Raw genomic sequence first — 14,522 nt, 5'->3', positions numbered from 1 at the left:
TGTGAGCCACCAGAAAAGCAAGAAGGCCGAGCTCTGGTCTCTTTGGTTGTTTAAAAAAAAAAAGCACTAATATTAAATATTATCCATACAGGACACTTTTTTTTTTTTTATTGAATAAAAACGTGTGTTCTATTCCCTTTTAGCGGGTTTCATTCATTTGGTTTGATAGCATGTAATATTGTTAGCATATCGCTTATCCTACGTGTATTACGTCACACTACCCAATGGAGAATGAGCGTTGAATATGGTTTACGATATTGCATGGTTGTCAAGACAACAAGATGTAAAACTTCTGCTCTAGTGAGCGAGTGTGACAATTTGTAAATAAACAAACATGGCCACCAGGTTTGCTTCGTTAAATACGGAACATTTTGAGAGAATTTTTAAATATCACACCGAATCTGAAACTCACCGCTTTTTCTTCCTGTTCCTCGGCACACACTTTTTTTTTTTTTTTTTTTTTTTTTTTTTTAAGTCAGTCTCGTCCCCAGACAGAAAGCTATATGTGTTTTTCCATGGTAATTTTATTTCTTTTTCCTCTCTATGAGGAGTTTCTTCTTAGCAATGTTGGCACCTCTGTCGTAAAAGAAACCTCGATACGTTTTGAAAAAGCAAAGATATTTTTGAGCCAAATGGCATCAAAGACAAAAAAAATTTGTTGTAGGAGGTTTAGAAAGAAGGTGATCCTTTATTGTTTCACAAGTACTGTGGAAAATATATATAAACCACACACGTGTACTGCTCTGTACTGATTCATTAATGCAGGAAGATTTTTTTGGAAAAATCTTCATTTTTCGTTCTTTTCTATCCATAAATGTTCTGTAGTTTAAACGTTTAGAAACAAGCGATGGGTTAAATGGAAGTAGGCCATGCACTGAAACATGCTGTAAGGATTTGAGTTGTGTTTAACATGTGATCTTACCTCAAAACTCAAACGTTTAAAAAAAAAAAAAACCTATATATAACAATAAAAAATGTGTTTGTGATGCACGCGTATACACTAAGATTCCGTTAACTTTAAGTTGGCGCTCTGAGGCCTTTAGAAAAGAAAAGATTTTTAGTCTGTAGGTGCTTTTTAAAACTTCAATTGATGTCCTTTCCCTTAACTAAGGGTCAAATCCGATCAACTGCACTGTCATTGCTTTGTCCTGAGATTCGGTTAAAATTTCAGTGCTGTTTAATATGCGAATGAATGAATGTTTTAAAAAATAAAAAGCAAAGCTGCTGCTTTCTTCCACTGGCAGCTTGTTGAATTAATTAATGAACGCCCTTAATGACGCATCGTCTGACTAGTCTAGTCTTTATACGAGGCATATGGGGATCCCTTTAAAGTCCAACTGATCATGTGATGAAAGCTATGCAGGAATCTTCTTTCTTTCCAATATGAATTGTTAAAAATATATATATATATATATATATAAATAAATTGAGCCAATCATAAAGCTATGAAACAGATTTCGTATCCAATGGAAAACTGACCCAAGCGTCTCAGCTAGTCCATATTAGTGCTGTATGTGGCATGCTGCTATTACCTACGAGTGTGTAAGCATCTTTACTGTCTTTAAAATTCCTCCACCGTGTGGTAAATGTGGGATTGTGCCTTTTTGTTCTTACGTACATGCCACAGGGTACGGTCTTCCATTGATACCTTCTTTTTAGTGAGCCTTACAAATGATCAAATTGGTGTAACTTTTCAATCTGTCGATCAATGGCTAGTTTCTACATGAGTATTGTGTCGTGAACAATCAGGAGCCTCGAAAAACTACGTCGCTTTGTGGAGCGAATACTCCTCGTATATTAAATTTGACAACGTATCCATGTGCTAGCTAGTAACGTTTCAAATTCGGGAGGTGGGGAGGAATGCTGTTTAGTTTCCTGAAGTGTGCATTTTTAAAAAAAAATTTTTAGTGAACTTTTATTGAAACGTGTGCTGTAGTTGTGCATTTCGAAGTTGGTTGGTTGTAACCGTGTCTTGTGAAACGTCAAGCATGAATCGTCGTCTTCTATCTTGTGATTTGCGTCGTAGTATGTCCACCCAAAACGGATTAGATCGAAGTGCAATAATTCGACGTGGACCATAGCATTCTCATTTTCACTGGAGGAACGTGTCCTCATAAATCAACCACTTTTTTTTTTTTTTTTTTTTTTTTTAAATGTTTGTTCTTTTTAATACCATCTGGCTTTGCCTTCATATAAAAAAAAAAACAGTGGCACTTTTTTTGTGGAATGTATAAAGACTTTCTGGAGACTGTGATGGGCATCAGACCACGTCAATACTACTAGCGTTCAGAAAAGAGAATTCAGAGCTTTGTTTTTTTGCGATTCGGTTCATGGGTGCGCTAGCGTAGATCTTCCATTCCCTTTCTTTCCCAAAGCAGTTTGCCATTAAGTTAGCATATGTGACTCACAAGCTTGACTTGGGACTGTTCAGCCTCTTTATGTGTGGGTTTGTCCAAGCTTTGTGTCTTGTTCTTTTTATTGCTGTGTGTGGGTGGGGTTTTTATTTGTTGTTGTTGTTTTTTAAAACCAAAAAATGCCTAAGAGTTTGCTTACTGATTTGGTCTGTTGTGGTACGATGAGTGAGTCGATGAGTCTGGACTAAGAACTAGTGAATTAAATGTTTCTCTTTGGTCCATATGTGAACATGGGACAAAGGGATTAGTGCACCGACTGAGCAAACTTTCAGAAGCAGTTCAGCCTTTTATTACAAATCCAAGTCTCTTCTCTTTTTGACAGTGATGGGAAAATCTCAAACTTGAAAGAGTGAATCCCAAATTTCAGCCATGTAACATTCCATGTGATGAAAGCAATCTGCACCAGGAAACTTCACTTTCGCTTTCAGTGACCAAGACTGAAAGATTTATAAACCAGGGCTGGGCGATATGATGAAATATCATCAATATTGCAATCATGATATGCTTTTCTGTGTATCGTGTTTGTCGTCAGGTGGTGGTGCTTTTTTTTTTTTTTTTTTTTTTTTTTTTTTTTTTTTTAAAAAAGCTATGTTACTCATCAATTGGGCATCTTGTGTGATGTGGGGTGTTTGTTTTTATTTTTTTTTTGGGGGGGGGATACAAATCTCTCCTTTTCACCATTTTCTCCTAAAACCCTTTCATAATCTGGCTCCATTAACACGTTTGCACTTTTTAAGCAAGACTGAAAATCATGAAGCATATCTTGAAGATGTCAAGGATGTTTTTGCCATATCGCCCACTCACTCGTTCTTGTTTAGACCAAAATATATTTAGTGGTGGACATCAAATTTATTTAAAAAAAAAAAAAACCTCAATGCTAAATGCTGCTCACTCGCTTGTTTCAGCTGCCCGGGAACACAATTAACGAGGCTAAATAGCTAGCATCATGTATGCAATAAAACCTGGTCATTACATTACATTCATGTAATTTAGCAGACGCTGTTATCCAGAGCGACATGCAACATACATACCCAGAGTATCCTGGGGAGCAGTTGGGCATTCAGTGCCTTGCTCAAGGGCATTTCAGCCGTTCCTGCTGGTGCAGGGAATTGAACTGGCAGCCTTCTGGTCCCAAAGCTGCTTCTCTCTAAACATTTGGCCGTGGTTTCCTCATGTTTGTTTAAAATATTGTTTTACACACAATAATACATGCATTATATTAAACCTTAATTTAAAAAAAATCACATTTTCTAGTAGAAGCTCAAAGCTACAGATATAATTATCCTAAATTATAATTAGATAAACTGTGTGGTACACAAGCAGCGTGTCTGGTACAGCAAAAATAATTTATTTTTTCCAAATTAGTTATGAGCCAAATTAATTGACTTTTATTTCATCAGATTCTGAAACGTTTGTCTGCCGTTTGTGCAGCGTGTTTACTGAGGAAAAACTCGTGCTACCATCGCCGAACCAGGTGGGCGTGGTAGGGAATCAGGTTCAAAGTGAGTATTTGACTTTTTGTTTGTTTGTTTCAAAATAAATACCCAATAAAAAGTTTTTCTGCAAGTTAATACTCAGTAGGATTTTTATTTCTTTCTTCGATTTAAGTTGCAGAAGACTGCAAACAAACAAATGCTGCTGATCGCTGGCCTACTTACTTGTTCATACTAGTAAGAAATGATAGATAAAACACTCCTAGCCTGGAAACATTTGTTTCCTGTGTCCCCGGGCTGCTGATTTGTCCACCCCTGATGGATATTACATCACACACCTACTTTTTAAATCGGATTATTTATTTCTTTGTGTAGTGAAGTGTTCTGAGCTGAACCACAGCGAGCACATTGCTTTGAGGTTGACGACAATGTACAGTATATATTTTTTAAACTTAAAGTAGCCGAGTGTTTTATGGCCAAGGATCAATCTATGATTCTGTAGAGACGGCCAGTGACATTTAATTTTTGTCCTAAAACAAGCAATATAATCAAGAGACAGGTGTATATTTTGAAAGGTGGTGATTTGCTGGGTCACTTTGGCTCGTGGATTCTTGTTTGCTTTGGTTGTGGGGTTTTTTGTTTTGTTTTGTTTGTTTTTGTCTGTGGCACCTTAGGTAAAACACCCTCTCCTTGAGAGAGCCTTACTTCAGTCAGACTGAATGTGAATTTGCTGTGTACAGGATTTCAGGCCATTTTGAATGGACTGGCTGCATTCATGCTCGGGTCTCGTACCTGAATCCGGTTTCACAAAAGACCCGAAGTCTATGAGACTTTTATTGTTTTTTGCTGTTACAAAAGAAATGCAAAAATACTATGCTCTGATCATGTCAGGCAGCACCGTGTGTGTGTGTGTGTGTGTGTGTGTGTGAAGTTAGTATGGGGTCATATCAAACCTTGTATACCTCATCAGCATATCTGCAAATACTGTTTGGTTTTTTTTTTTGGTTGGTTTTTTTTCCCTTTTTTTTTTTTTCCTGTGTGGTTAGGGAAAAGACACCATCACCAGCATGTGCTCGAAGCCTGGGACCACAGCGGGGGGGTGTACCATCACTACTCAAACCCCCTGCGTCAGCCAAAACACATCACACTCACATCTACTGCCTTCTCTAAAAGCATGACCCAAACCAGAGTTGATTTTCACTGTTTTATCTGTTTATTTACTGTTCGCAGCGTTCTGAGGAGTAGCAGAATTATTCCTACCTCTGCGTGTCGCAGCTTGATGTATATCCGAATCTCTCACCTTGTCATGGTGATGAAATGGAAAAATATGTATATGGAACAGATGTGCGTGTAATTTATCGTCAACAAGCGGTAATATTAAAATTAAAAAAAAAATGTAAAGTGCTCGATTGTGTCTCAGTGTAAAATGAAAGTGTATACACAGCAGAGTACCACTGGAATGTGAAGCCAGACTGTATTAGAAAATTGCCCCCCCCCCCCCCCCTCTTCCTCCCATCTTTCTGATGATGTCACGTGTTTCTGATGTTTGCTAAAAAAACAGGGAAGCCTATCAGCCTATCTATTACAGCTTGTGTATACTGTACCTTTTATACCTGCTGTATCTTTTTTTTTTTTCTCTTTTCTCCATTGTGGTGTTTTTTTTTTTTTTGGTTTGTTTGTTTGCTTGGTTTTTTTTTCCCCCCCTCCTCGTGTCTTCAGTTTCTTTCTCCCCTGACCCTTTAAATCACTTCTCAATGTTCACTGTGAGCCCTCTGAATTCAAGTTTACAACTCTTCATGGAGTGTGTGCGAGATTCCGGGTGAGTTTCGGGCATTGTGCGGGTGGGTAGGTGCATGCATGACTTTGGTACCTAAGCAACAATTCAATTTTCTACTGGCGGTTGGGGGGTTTGAAAGGGCGAATAGGTCAGCGTTATTAATAACGGGGTCCTTCCAGTTCCCCGAGCCTTACACCGTTCCAAAATCAAATTAAACCATTCAGCCTTTGGACATCTGTAGCCACCTTCAGTTCATTGTAGTGTCCTAAAAGCATGAATCGTTAAGGAAGCTACCCCACCCCCATGTCGTACCCTTTCACACCCCCTAGCTGTGCCCACCCCAAAAAAAAATAAAATAAACCTCAAGCCATTCATTTCTTTGTGTGATGATGCAATCCTGAAAGCACTTTGCCTTGTTAATTCCTAGTAGGAGCTTGTAATTGGTTAATTGTTACTAACAGATGTGAACATCTGTAACATGTATTTAACTAAGAAGGAACATTTATCATTGTTTTGAATTTGGTATTATATGAACTCGATCTGACTTTAAAATACAGAAAAAAAAAATCCTGTACATTTTGCGTTTGCCAGTTTCATAATATGCTGCAGCCAGTAGGTCTTGTCATTCAGTATTGTGGCTTAGGATTGATTATGTTTGAAATAAAGTGCTATTGCTAAATAAAAGACAGTGTTGTGCTTTTGTTCTGTGGATAATGGCTGCTGTGGAAAAATTTTTCACCAATTTTGAGCCCTTGCTAGAGTTGTTTGATTTTTTTTTTTCAGCTAAAGAAGAAGCCTTTATTTTTGTCACATGTACACACAAATACGGTGAAATTCCTTCTCTGCGTTTAACCCATCTGAAGCAGTGAACACACAAGTGAGCAGTGGGCAGCTACAGCACCCAGGGAGCAGTTGGGGGTTCGGTGCTTTGCTCAAGGGCACTTCAGCCGGAATGAAGAGGAAAGTGCTGTTCATTCACTCATCTCCCCTCACGTTTTTCCTGCCAGTCCTGGGAATCGAGCCTGCACCCCTTTTGGGCCCCAAGGCTGCTTCGCTAACCTTCCCCTAATTTCCTTCCTCCCCTTGATCTAAACTCTGATCAGATCATACTCAATGTATTTATCTCCTCCACTGGTGTAAGGTGCTGATGCTGTGGGTTATTTTTAATTTTTTTCTAAAATGCAAGGTTTTTCTCTGCCACCTTGGATTTTTTGCAGCATTGGAACTTGCATGTTTATTTTTCTATCTAACATGAGCACAACCATTTTATAATTTTTTTTTTTTTAAATCTTTAGAAATCTGCTCAAAATTCCTGTCAGCTGAACTCATGTCCGCTGTCTGTCCAGCAGCAAAAACTTCCATAAACTACTGAACAATCTACATCTAAAATAATTCAAATCCTTTTCAAAATCCTATTTTAGCTATTTGGCTAGGATTATTAATATATCAAACATTTGATGAGATGAGACTTAATACTTGACATGAGAAATCCTGTCACATTAGCTAATGCTAGTTTTCTATCCAGCATTAGCACTAAAGATGATATAAATATGAGGTCAGTCCTTTCAGAAATCCGGTCAGGTTAGTGCATGGTAGCTATCCATCTAGCATTAGCATTAAAATAAACTTTTATAAATATAAAGGTGAACATAAAGGTTTAGAAATGACCAATTTCTTCCAGATAGAATTTCTATCTGCTCGTGTTAGCTAGTGGGCTAGTATTATTAAATGGTAAACATTTATAAATATGACTGAAAAATCCTGTCCGGTTTGCTCATGCTAGTTTTCTATCCAGCATTAGCACTAAAGATGATTATATGAGGTCAGTCCTCTCAGAAATCTTGTCAGGTTAGCTCATGTTAGCGATCCATCTAGCATTAAACATAAACTTTTATGAATGTAAAGGTGACCATAATGGTTTAAAAATGACAATTTTTTCCCAACTAGAATTTCTATCTGTTCATGTCAGCTAGTATTATTAGTAAATGTTAAATATTTATAAATATGATTTTGAGAAATTCTGTCCGGTTAGCTCATGCTAGTTTTCTATGTGAGCGGCATGGTGGTGTAGTGGTTAGCGCTGTTGCCTCACAGCAAGAAGGTTCTGGGTTCGAGCCCTGTGGCCGGCGAGGGCCTTTCTGTGCGGAGTTTGCATGTTCTCCGCGTGGGTTTCCTCCAGGTGCTCCGGTTTCCCCCACAGTCCAAAGACATGCAGGTTAGGTTAACTGGTAACTCTAAATTGACCGTAGGTGTGAATGTGAGTGTGAATGGTTGTCTGTGTCTATGTGTCAGCCCTGTGATGACCTGGCGACTTGTCCAGGGTGAACCCCGCCTTTCGCCCGTAGTCAGCTGGGATAGGCTCCAGCTTGCCTGCGACCCTGTAGAACAGGATAAAGCGGCTACAGATAATGAGATGAGATGAGATTTCTATGTCCCATTAGGACTATGATGAGGAGATGATGGCATATGAACATGAAAGTCTTCTCAGAAATCCTGTCATGTTATCTCCTATAGTCTTTTTGTTTAGGCTTAGCAATAAAGGTTTTGACTGCAAAGTTGAATTCTGGGTAAAAACATTTGATTTCTCTTGCTGTTGGAGTTTGAGATGTTGCGCTGCTACACACACACACCGTGTATCCTGTGTGTAAATGTTTTGTTGAGATAAAAAGCTTCCCGCATTTTACGATTCCGGAGATCGCTGAAGCAAGCGAGCAACAGTATCACGTGACCACCGTGCGATGTGTTTGACCTAATTTTAACCAAAACAAGTCAGCATGGGCAAACATGGCGGACTCCGCTGTCCCGCCAGCTAAAAGCCAGTGGAAAAGAAAATACGAAAGCGAATCGGCTAGAAACCATGCCAGAAAAGTGATGGAAACCAAAAGGTTGTTGTGAAGTGATGAATTGACTGCTGGAATCAACTGAAGGATGAAATGGGCGCAAAATCTGATGAATTCACAGCGCTCGTCTTGGATTGGTGAGTCTGAGTACGGAGTCGTAATTTACACCTCATGTTTTGATCTTACAGAGAAAGAAAGAATAACACAAAAGCAGTAACACAGAAAAGATATTTATCTTTTGTTTCATGGATCGATTTGCAAATGTCAACCACAAATTACATTCCTGCGACTCGGAACTCTCCAAGGTCGATGCAGAGTCACAATGTTTTCTGTATGTCGCCATCTTGGTGTGATGAGGTTCCATAGTTACAGTCAGGGCCGTCGACAGGGGGGGACAACCGGGTATTTTGTCCCGGGCCCAGGCATGAGGGGGGCCCAGAACTGGTCCCTCATGAAGATGCCATTAATCATTCTGTTTCATTTCAAAATGTGTTGATTTGGGGGAGAAAAATGTGCTATATTTGCATTCAATGAATGATTTCTGGTTCTTTTGCCTTTATTGTCTTCGAAAATAGATTCAAGAACCCACGTACCACCCCTAATGCAGAAATGGTTTGGTCTTTGATTAAGGCGCCAAATAACACGGCGCTATTCCATCATAACGCTTCGACAATAAGCGTGCGAGCCCGTTTGCCAACATGCACAAGTCAGGAGCAAAGAAAAGAGAAAAAGAGATGAAGAAGCCAAGAGCCTCAGGGGCTCACTGCATAGATATTTTAGAAAAGATTCAGATGATGCAGCAGGTGGTGAAGGCAGTGGGGCAGCTGAGCCAGGTAAGACACAGATAACTTTTTTCCAGCCCCGTAATGTAACCCCAGCACGCGCGACGCGCCATTCATAATTATAAAGTAGGGGATAGCAGGGTACACTGAGTGAACACTGAAATGCACAGGGCATTGAATTATTTCATAAACATATCGGTTTAATAACACTGTGTTGCATATATCTCAATGAAGCAAAGAATAGCACATTGGCCCGCAATCATATCCAAATGTTTAAGGCATAGTTCGAATTACGTGGGAGCCAATGGGAGCTGAGCTCCCATTCCCTCAGGCTCCCATGAAAGAAGCAAACTTAATTTTCTGTGGAAGTCTCTCAAATACGTCATATATCACTATAATAAGCTTGAATAGGCTATATCACCATATAAATATAAATAAAACTCGTTTCATTTCCGATCACCATGCAGCCATAACTTTGTATTGAACGTGTTATTAAACCGCAACATGTACGGCTGTACTTCACCACCACACCACTATGCGCGCAAACTGAAATTTGCAGCCTGCGAAATCGAATGTGAAGTTAAGTCCGAAGAAGACTTGTCCTCTATCTCACAACGATCTTCCTTTGTTTAACAATATATATAATTATATATATACAATATATATAATTTGTTTAATAATATATATGCAACACCGTGTGTGCGTGCGTGCATGCGCACGCCTGTGTGTGAAAGCTGTGCACTGCAGTGCGCAAAAGTGCGCTGGTCCAGGAGAGCGAGTATGCATTGCTTTTTTTTTTTTTTTTTAAATAGAGACCCCCATAGGGTCAAATTTATAATTCGAACCCTGGTTTTAGGCACGTTTGCTGAGCTGCGCTGAGCTGGACTCCGGTTAGCTGAAAGCCCGTGGAACGCTGCCTCTTGTTAATTAAACCTTATTTTGTTGGAAATCATCCCGTGTAGAAACGACGGCATGTGAAATTGCCAGCTAGATAGAGTTTAATGTAACGAATGGGCTATAAATGGGGTGTTTTGAGGTTAGTCTGTTGCAAAACATTAAACTTTCGCTTAGACTGGATACTCTTCAAACAATTCCCTTGCTCAAGTGAAAAATGATAGGCCTGTATGAAAAGCGCAATTAATGAAAGTAGCCTAATAAGCCCTAAATGAATAAAACAACCTCTGTTTTATTGTTGTTGCTTACACGTTAAGATTTTGAAATCTTCTCGGTCCAGTTCTATATCCAGGGAACGTTGTAATCCTTTTGGTTTATCCGTAATAAACGTGTCAGCCCCCAGGTCAGATAGGCTAATGTTACGTGGTTGGGAGGGTGTCAATTTTTTTTGTAACATTCTAAATCGAGTACGGAAAGGATGTTTATGAAAAACAAGACAAAAAAATACACTGAAAAACTCACTGTACACATCACTAGTGGTGATGCTTCTATGTTCAGATTTTGGGAAAGCCATAACTCCGTTCTCATTGAGGCCCAGTTCCATCCCGTAAACAATCATTTTGGTTTATCAACTACCTGCGCTCAAACATGTCACAGGAGAGGCTCAATGGGCTGCCTATGCTCTCTATAGAGCGCGAACTTGCAAAGAAGCTGGACTTCAATGACCTCATTGACGACTTTGCCACAGCAAAAGTCTGGCGCATTGCATTTCGCACCTGAATAGTTGCAGACTAAGGAAATGTTCAAACTATAAATATGTTGAAATAAAATGGTTGACTGTTATAACGGGCTTGGAATACCTGTTATTTAAGGGTTGGAGTGAATGGAGACTGTGAAAAGAGGGGTTGGGTGTGGGTGGTTGCTGTGTGGCGATGTGCGTGCGCGCGTGTGTGTGTGTGTGGGGGCCCACTCAGATTATTTTGTCCCGGGCCCAGCCAAAGCTGTCAACGGCCCTGGTTACAGTGGGGCAAAAAAGTATTTAGTCAGTCACCAATTGTGCGAGTTCTCCCACTTAAAAAGATGAGAGAGGCCTGTAATTTTCATCATAGGTACACTTCAACTATGAGAGACAGAATGGGGGGAAAGAATCCAGGAAATCACATTGTAGGATTTTTAAAGAATTTATTTGCAAATTATGGTGGAAAATAAGTATTTGGTCAATGACAAAAGTTCATCTCAATACTTTGTTATATACCCTTTGTTGGCAATGACAGAGGTCAGACGTTTTCTGTAAGTCTTCACAAGGTTTTCACACACTGTTGCTGGTATTTTGGCCCATTCCTCCATGCAGAATCTCCTCTAGAGCAGTGATGTTTTGGGGCTGTTGCTGGGCAACACGGACTTTCAACTCCCTCCAAAGATTTTCTATGGGGTTGAGATCTGGAGACTGGCTAGGCCACTCCAGGACCTTGAAATGCTTCTTACGAAGCCACTCCTTCGTTGCCCGGGCGGTGTGTTTGGGATCATTGTCATGCTGAAAGACCCAGCCACGTTTCATCTTCAATGCCCTTGCTGATGGAAGGAGGTTTTCACTCAAAATCTCACGATACATGGCCCCATTCATTCTTTCCTTTACACGGATCAGTCGTCCTGGTCCCTTTGCAGAAAAACAGCCCCAAAGCATGATGTTTCCACCCCCATGCTTCACAGTAGGTATGGTGTTCTTTGGATGCAACTCAGCATTCTTTCTCCTCCAAACACGACAAGTTGAGTTTTTACCAAAAAGTTCTATTTTGGTTTCATCTGACCATATGACATTCTCCCAATCCTCTTCTGGATCATCCAAATGCTCTCTAGCAAACTTCAGACGGGCCTGGACATGTACTGGCTTAAGCAGGGGGACACGTCTGGCACTGCAGGATTTGAGTCCCTGGCGGCGTAGTGTATTACTGATGGTAGCCTTTGTTACTTTGGTCCCAGCTCTCTGCAGGTCATTCACTAGGTCCCCCCGTGTGGTTCTGGGATTTTTGCTCACTGTTCTTGTGATCATTTTGACCCCACGGGGTGAGATCTTGCGTGGAGCCCCAGATCGAGGGAGATTATCAGTGGTCTTGTATGTCTTCTATTTTCTAATAATTGCTCCCACAGTTGATTTCTTCACACCAAGCTGCTTACCTATTGCAGATTCAGTCTTCCCAGCCTGGCGCAGGTCTACAATTTTGTTTCTGGTGTCCTTTGACAGCTCTTTGGTCTTGGCCATAGTGGAGTTTGGAGTGTGACTGTTTGAGGTTGTGGACAGGTGTCTTTTATACTGATAACGAGTTCAAACAGGTGCCATTAATACAGGTAACGAGTGGAGAACAGAGGAGCCTCTTAAAGAAGTTGTTACAGGTCTGTGAGAGCCAGAAATCTTGCTTGTTTGTAGGTGACCAAATACTTATTTTACCGAGGAATTCACCAATTAATTCATTAAAAATCCTACAATGTGATTTCCTGGATTCTTTCCCCCCATTCTGTCTCTCATAGTTGAAGTGCACCTATGATGAAAATTACAGGCCTCTCTCATCTTTTTAAGTGGGAGAACTTGCACAATTGGTGGCTGACTAAATACTTTTTTGCCCCACTGTATGCTAATTAGTTAAAGCTCCTCGCGTTCGGGTGTTTCCCTGGGTTCATGCTGTTTACCTCAAGAGGGAGGAAAACGGAGAAAAGCGACCCTCAGTGCATCAAAATGATCATATCTCGTCCACATTATATTGTTCTTGCGGGACATAGGAAAATGCCATGCACAATAAAACATTTAAAAATTTCAGATGACTTTGCAGTCAGCACCTATAATAAATATTTATAAATGAATTCAAGTCTTGGAAATCCTGTCAGGTTAGCTCATGCAAGCTTGTTGGCTAGCATTAGTACTAAAGATAATAAACAATGAATATGATTTAAAAATCATTTTAAAAATACTGTCACGTTATCTCATATTAGCTAGTTAGCTAGCATTAGTATAATACTGTACAGATGAGAAATGGTTATAACTAAGAATTAAAATCCTCTCAGAAATCTTGTCAGGTTAGCACACGATAGCCATCTAATTAGCTTTGGCTGTAAATATGATGTGTATAAATAGGACGTAAAATCTTCTAAAAAGAAAAAAAAATGTCAGGTTAGCTCATACTAGCTGTCTCACATTAGTAGTAAACATTTATAAAAAACTGAAAAATCCTCTCAGATATCCTGTCAGGTTAGCTTATGCTAGCAGTTTATTTAGAATTAGCTGTTAAGATGACAAATGTTTAGAAATATGACTTAAAACCCTTACAGAAATCCTGTCATGTTAGTTAATTGGCTAGTATTAGTAATAAATGATAAATATTTATAAATGTGATAATCTCTTCAAAAATCCTGTCAGGTTAGCTCATGCTAGCTTGTTGGCTAGCATTAATAATAAAGATAACAATGAATATGATTTTAAAAATACTGTCATGTATTCTCATATTCGCTATTTAGTTAGCATTAGTATAATACAGATGAGAAGCAGTTATAAGAATTAAAATCCTCTCAGAAATCCTGTCAGGTTGGTGCATGATAGCCATCTCTTTAACTTTGGCTGAAAATATAAAGTTTATAAATATGACTTAAAATCTTCTTAAAAATCATGTCAGGTTAGCTCATACTAGCTGTTTGTCTTACATTAACAGGAAACATGAAACATGTTCACTAGTTTAAAAATCTCAGATATCCTGTCAGTTTAGCTTATGCTAGCGGTTTATTTAGAATTAGCTGTTAAGATGACAAATGTTTAGAAATTTGACTTAAACCCCTTACAGAAATCCTGTCATGTTAGCTAATTGGCTAGTATTAGTAATAAATGATAAATATTTATAAATGTGACTTAAAAATCCCTTCAGAAATCCTGTCAGGTTAGCTCATGTTAGCTTGTTGGCTAGCATTAGTAGTAAAGATAACAACAATGAATATAATTTAAAAATCATTTTAAAAATACTGTAACATTATCTTATATTAGCTAGTTAGCTAGCATTAATATAATACAGATGAGGAACAGTTATAACTAAGAATTAAAATCCTCTCAGAAATCTTGTCAGGTTAGCACACGATAGTCATCTAATTAGCTTTGGCTGTAAATATGATGTCTATAAATAGGACTTAAAATCTAAAAATAAAAAAATAAATCATGTCAGATTAGCCCATACTAGCTGTCTCACATTAGCAGTAAACATGAAACATGATTATAAATAATTGAAAAATCCTCAGATATCCAGTCAAGTTAGCTTATGCTAGCGGTTTATTTAGAATTAACTATTAAGATGATAAATGTTTAGAAATATGAACTTAAACCCCTTACAGAAATCCTGTCATGTTAG

At 39.0% G+C, this 14,522-nt stretch overlaps 1 protein-coding gene across 1 annotated transcript in view; it reads left to right on the top strand.

The window, feature by feature from the left end:
* Positions 1-6,290, top strand: part of ankrd52a (ankyrin repeat domain 52a) — a 46,654-nt gene extending 40,364 nt beyond the window's left edge. The window contains exon 29 of the mRNA XM_060938566.1: positions 3,815-6,290. Coding sequence (XP_060794549.1) covers positions 3,815-3,821 — 7 coding nt within the window. The 3' untranslated portion in view covers positions 3,822-6,290. The remainder of the gene's footprint in view (positions 1-3,814) is intronic.
* The last annotated feature ends 8,232 nt before the right edge of the window (positions 6,291-14,522 follow it).

The sequence above is a fragment of the Neoarius graeffei genome, chromosome 13 (genome assembly GCF_027579695.1).
Source record: "Neoarius graeffei isolate fNeoGra1 chromosome 13, fNeoGra1.pri, whole genome shotgun sequence".
NCBI lineage: Eukaryota > Metazoa > Chordata > Actinopteri > Siluriformes > Ariidae > Neoarius > Neoarius graeffei.
Note: the sequence above shows the minus strand (reverse complement) of the source record. Positions and strands in the feature narration are given on the sequence as shown.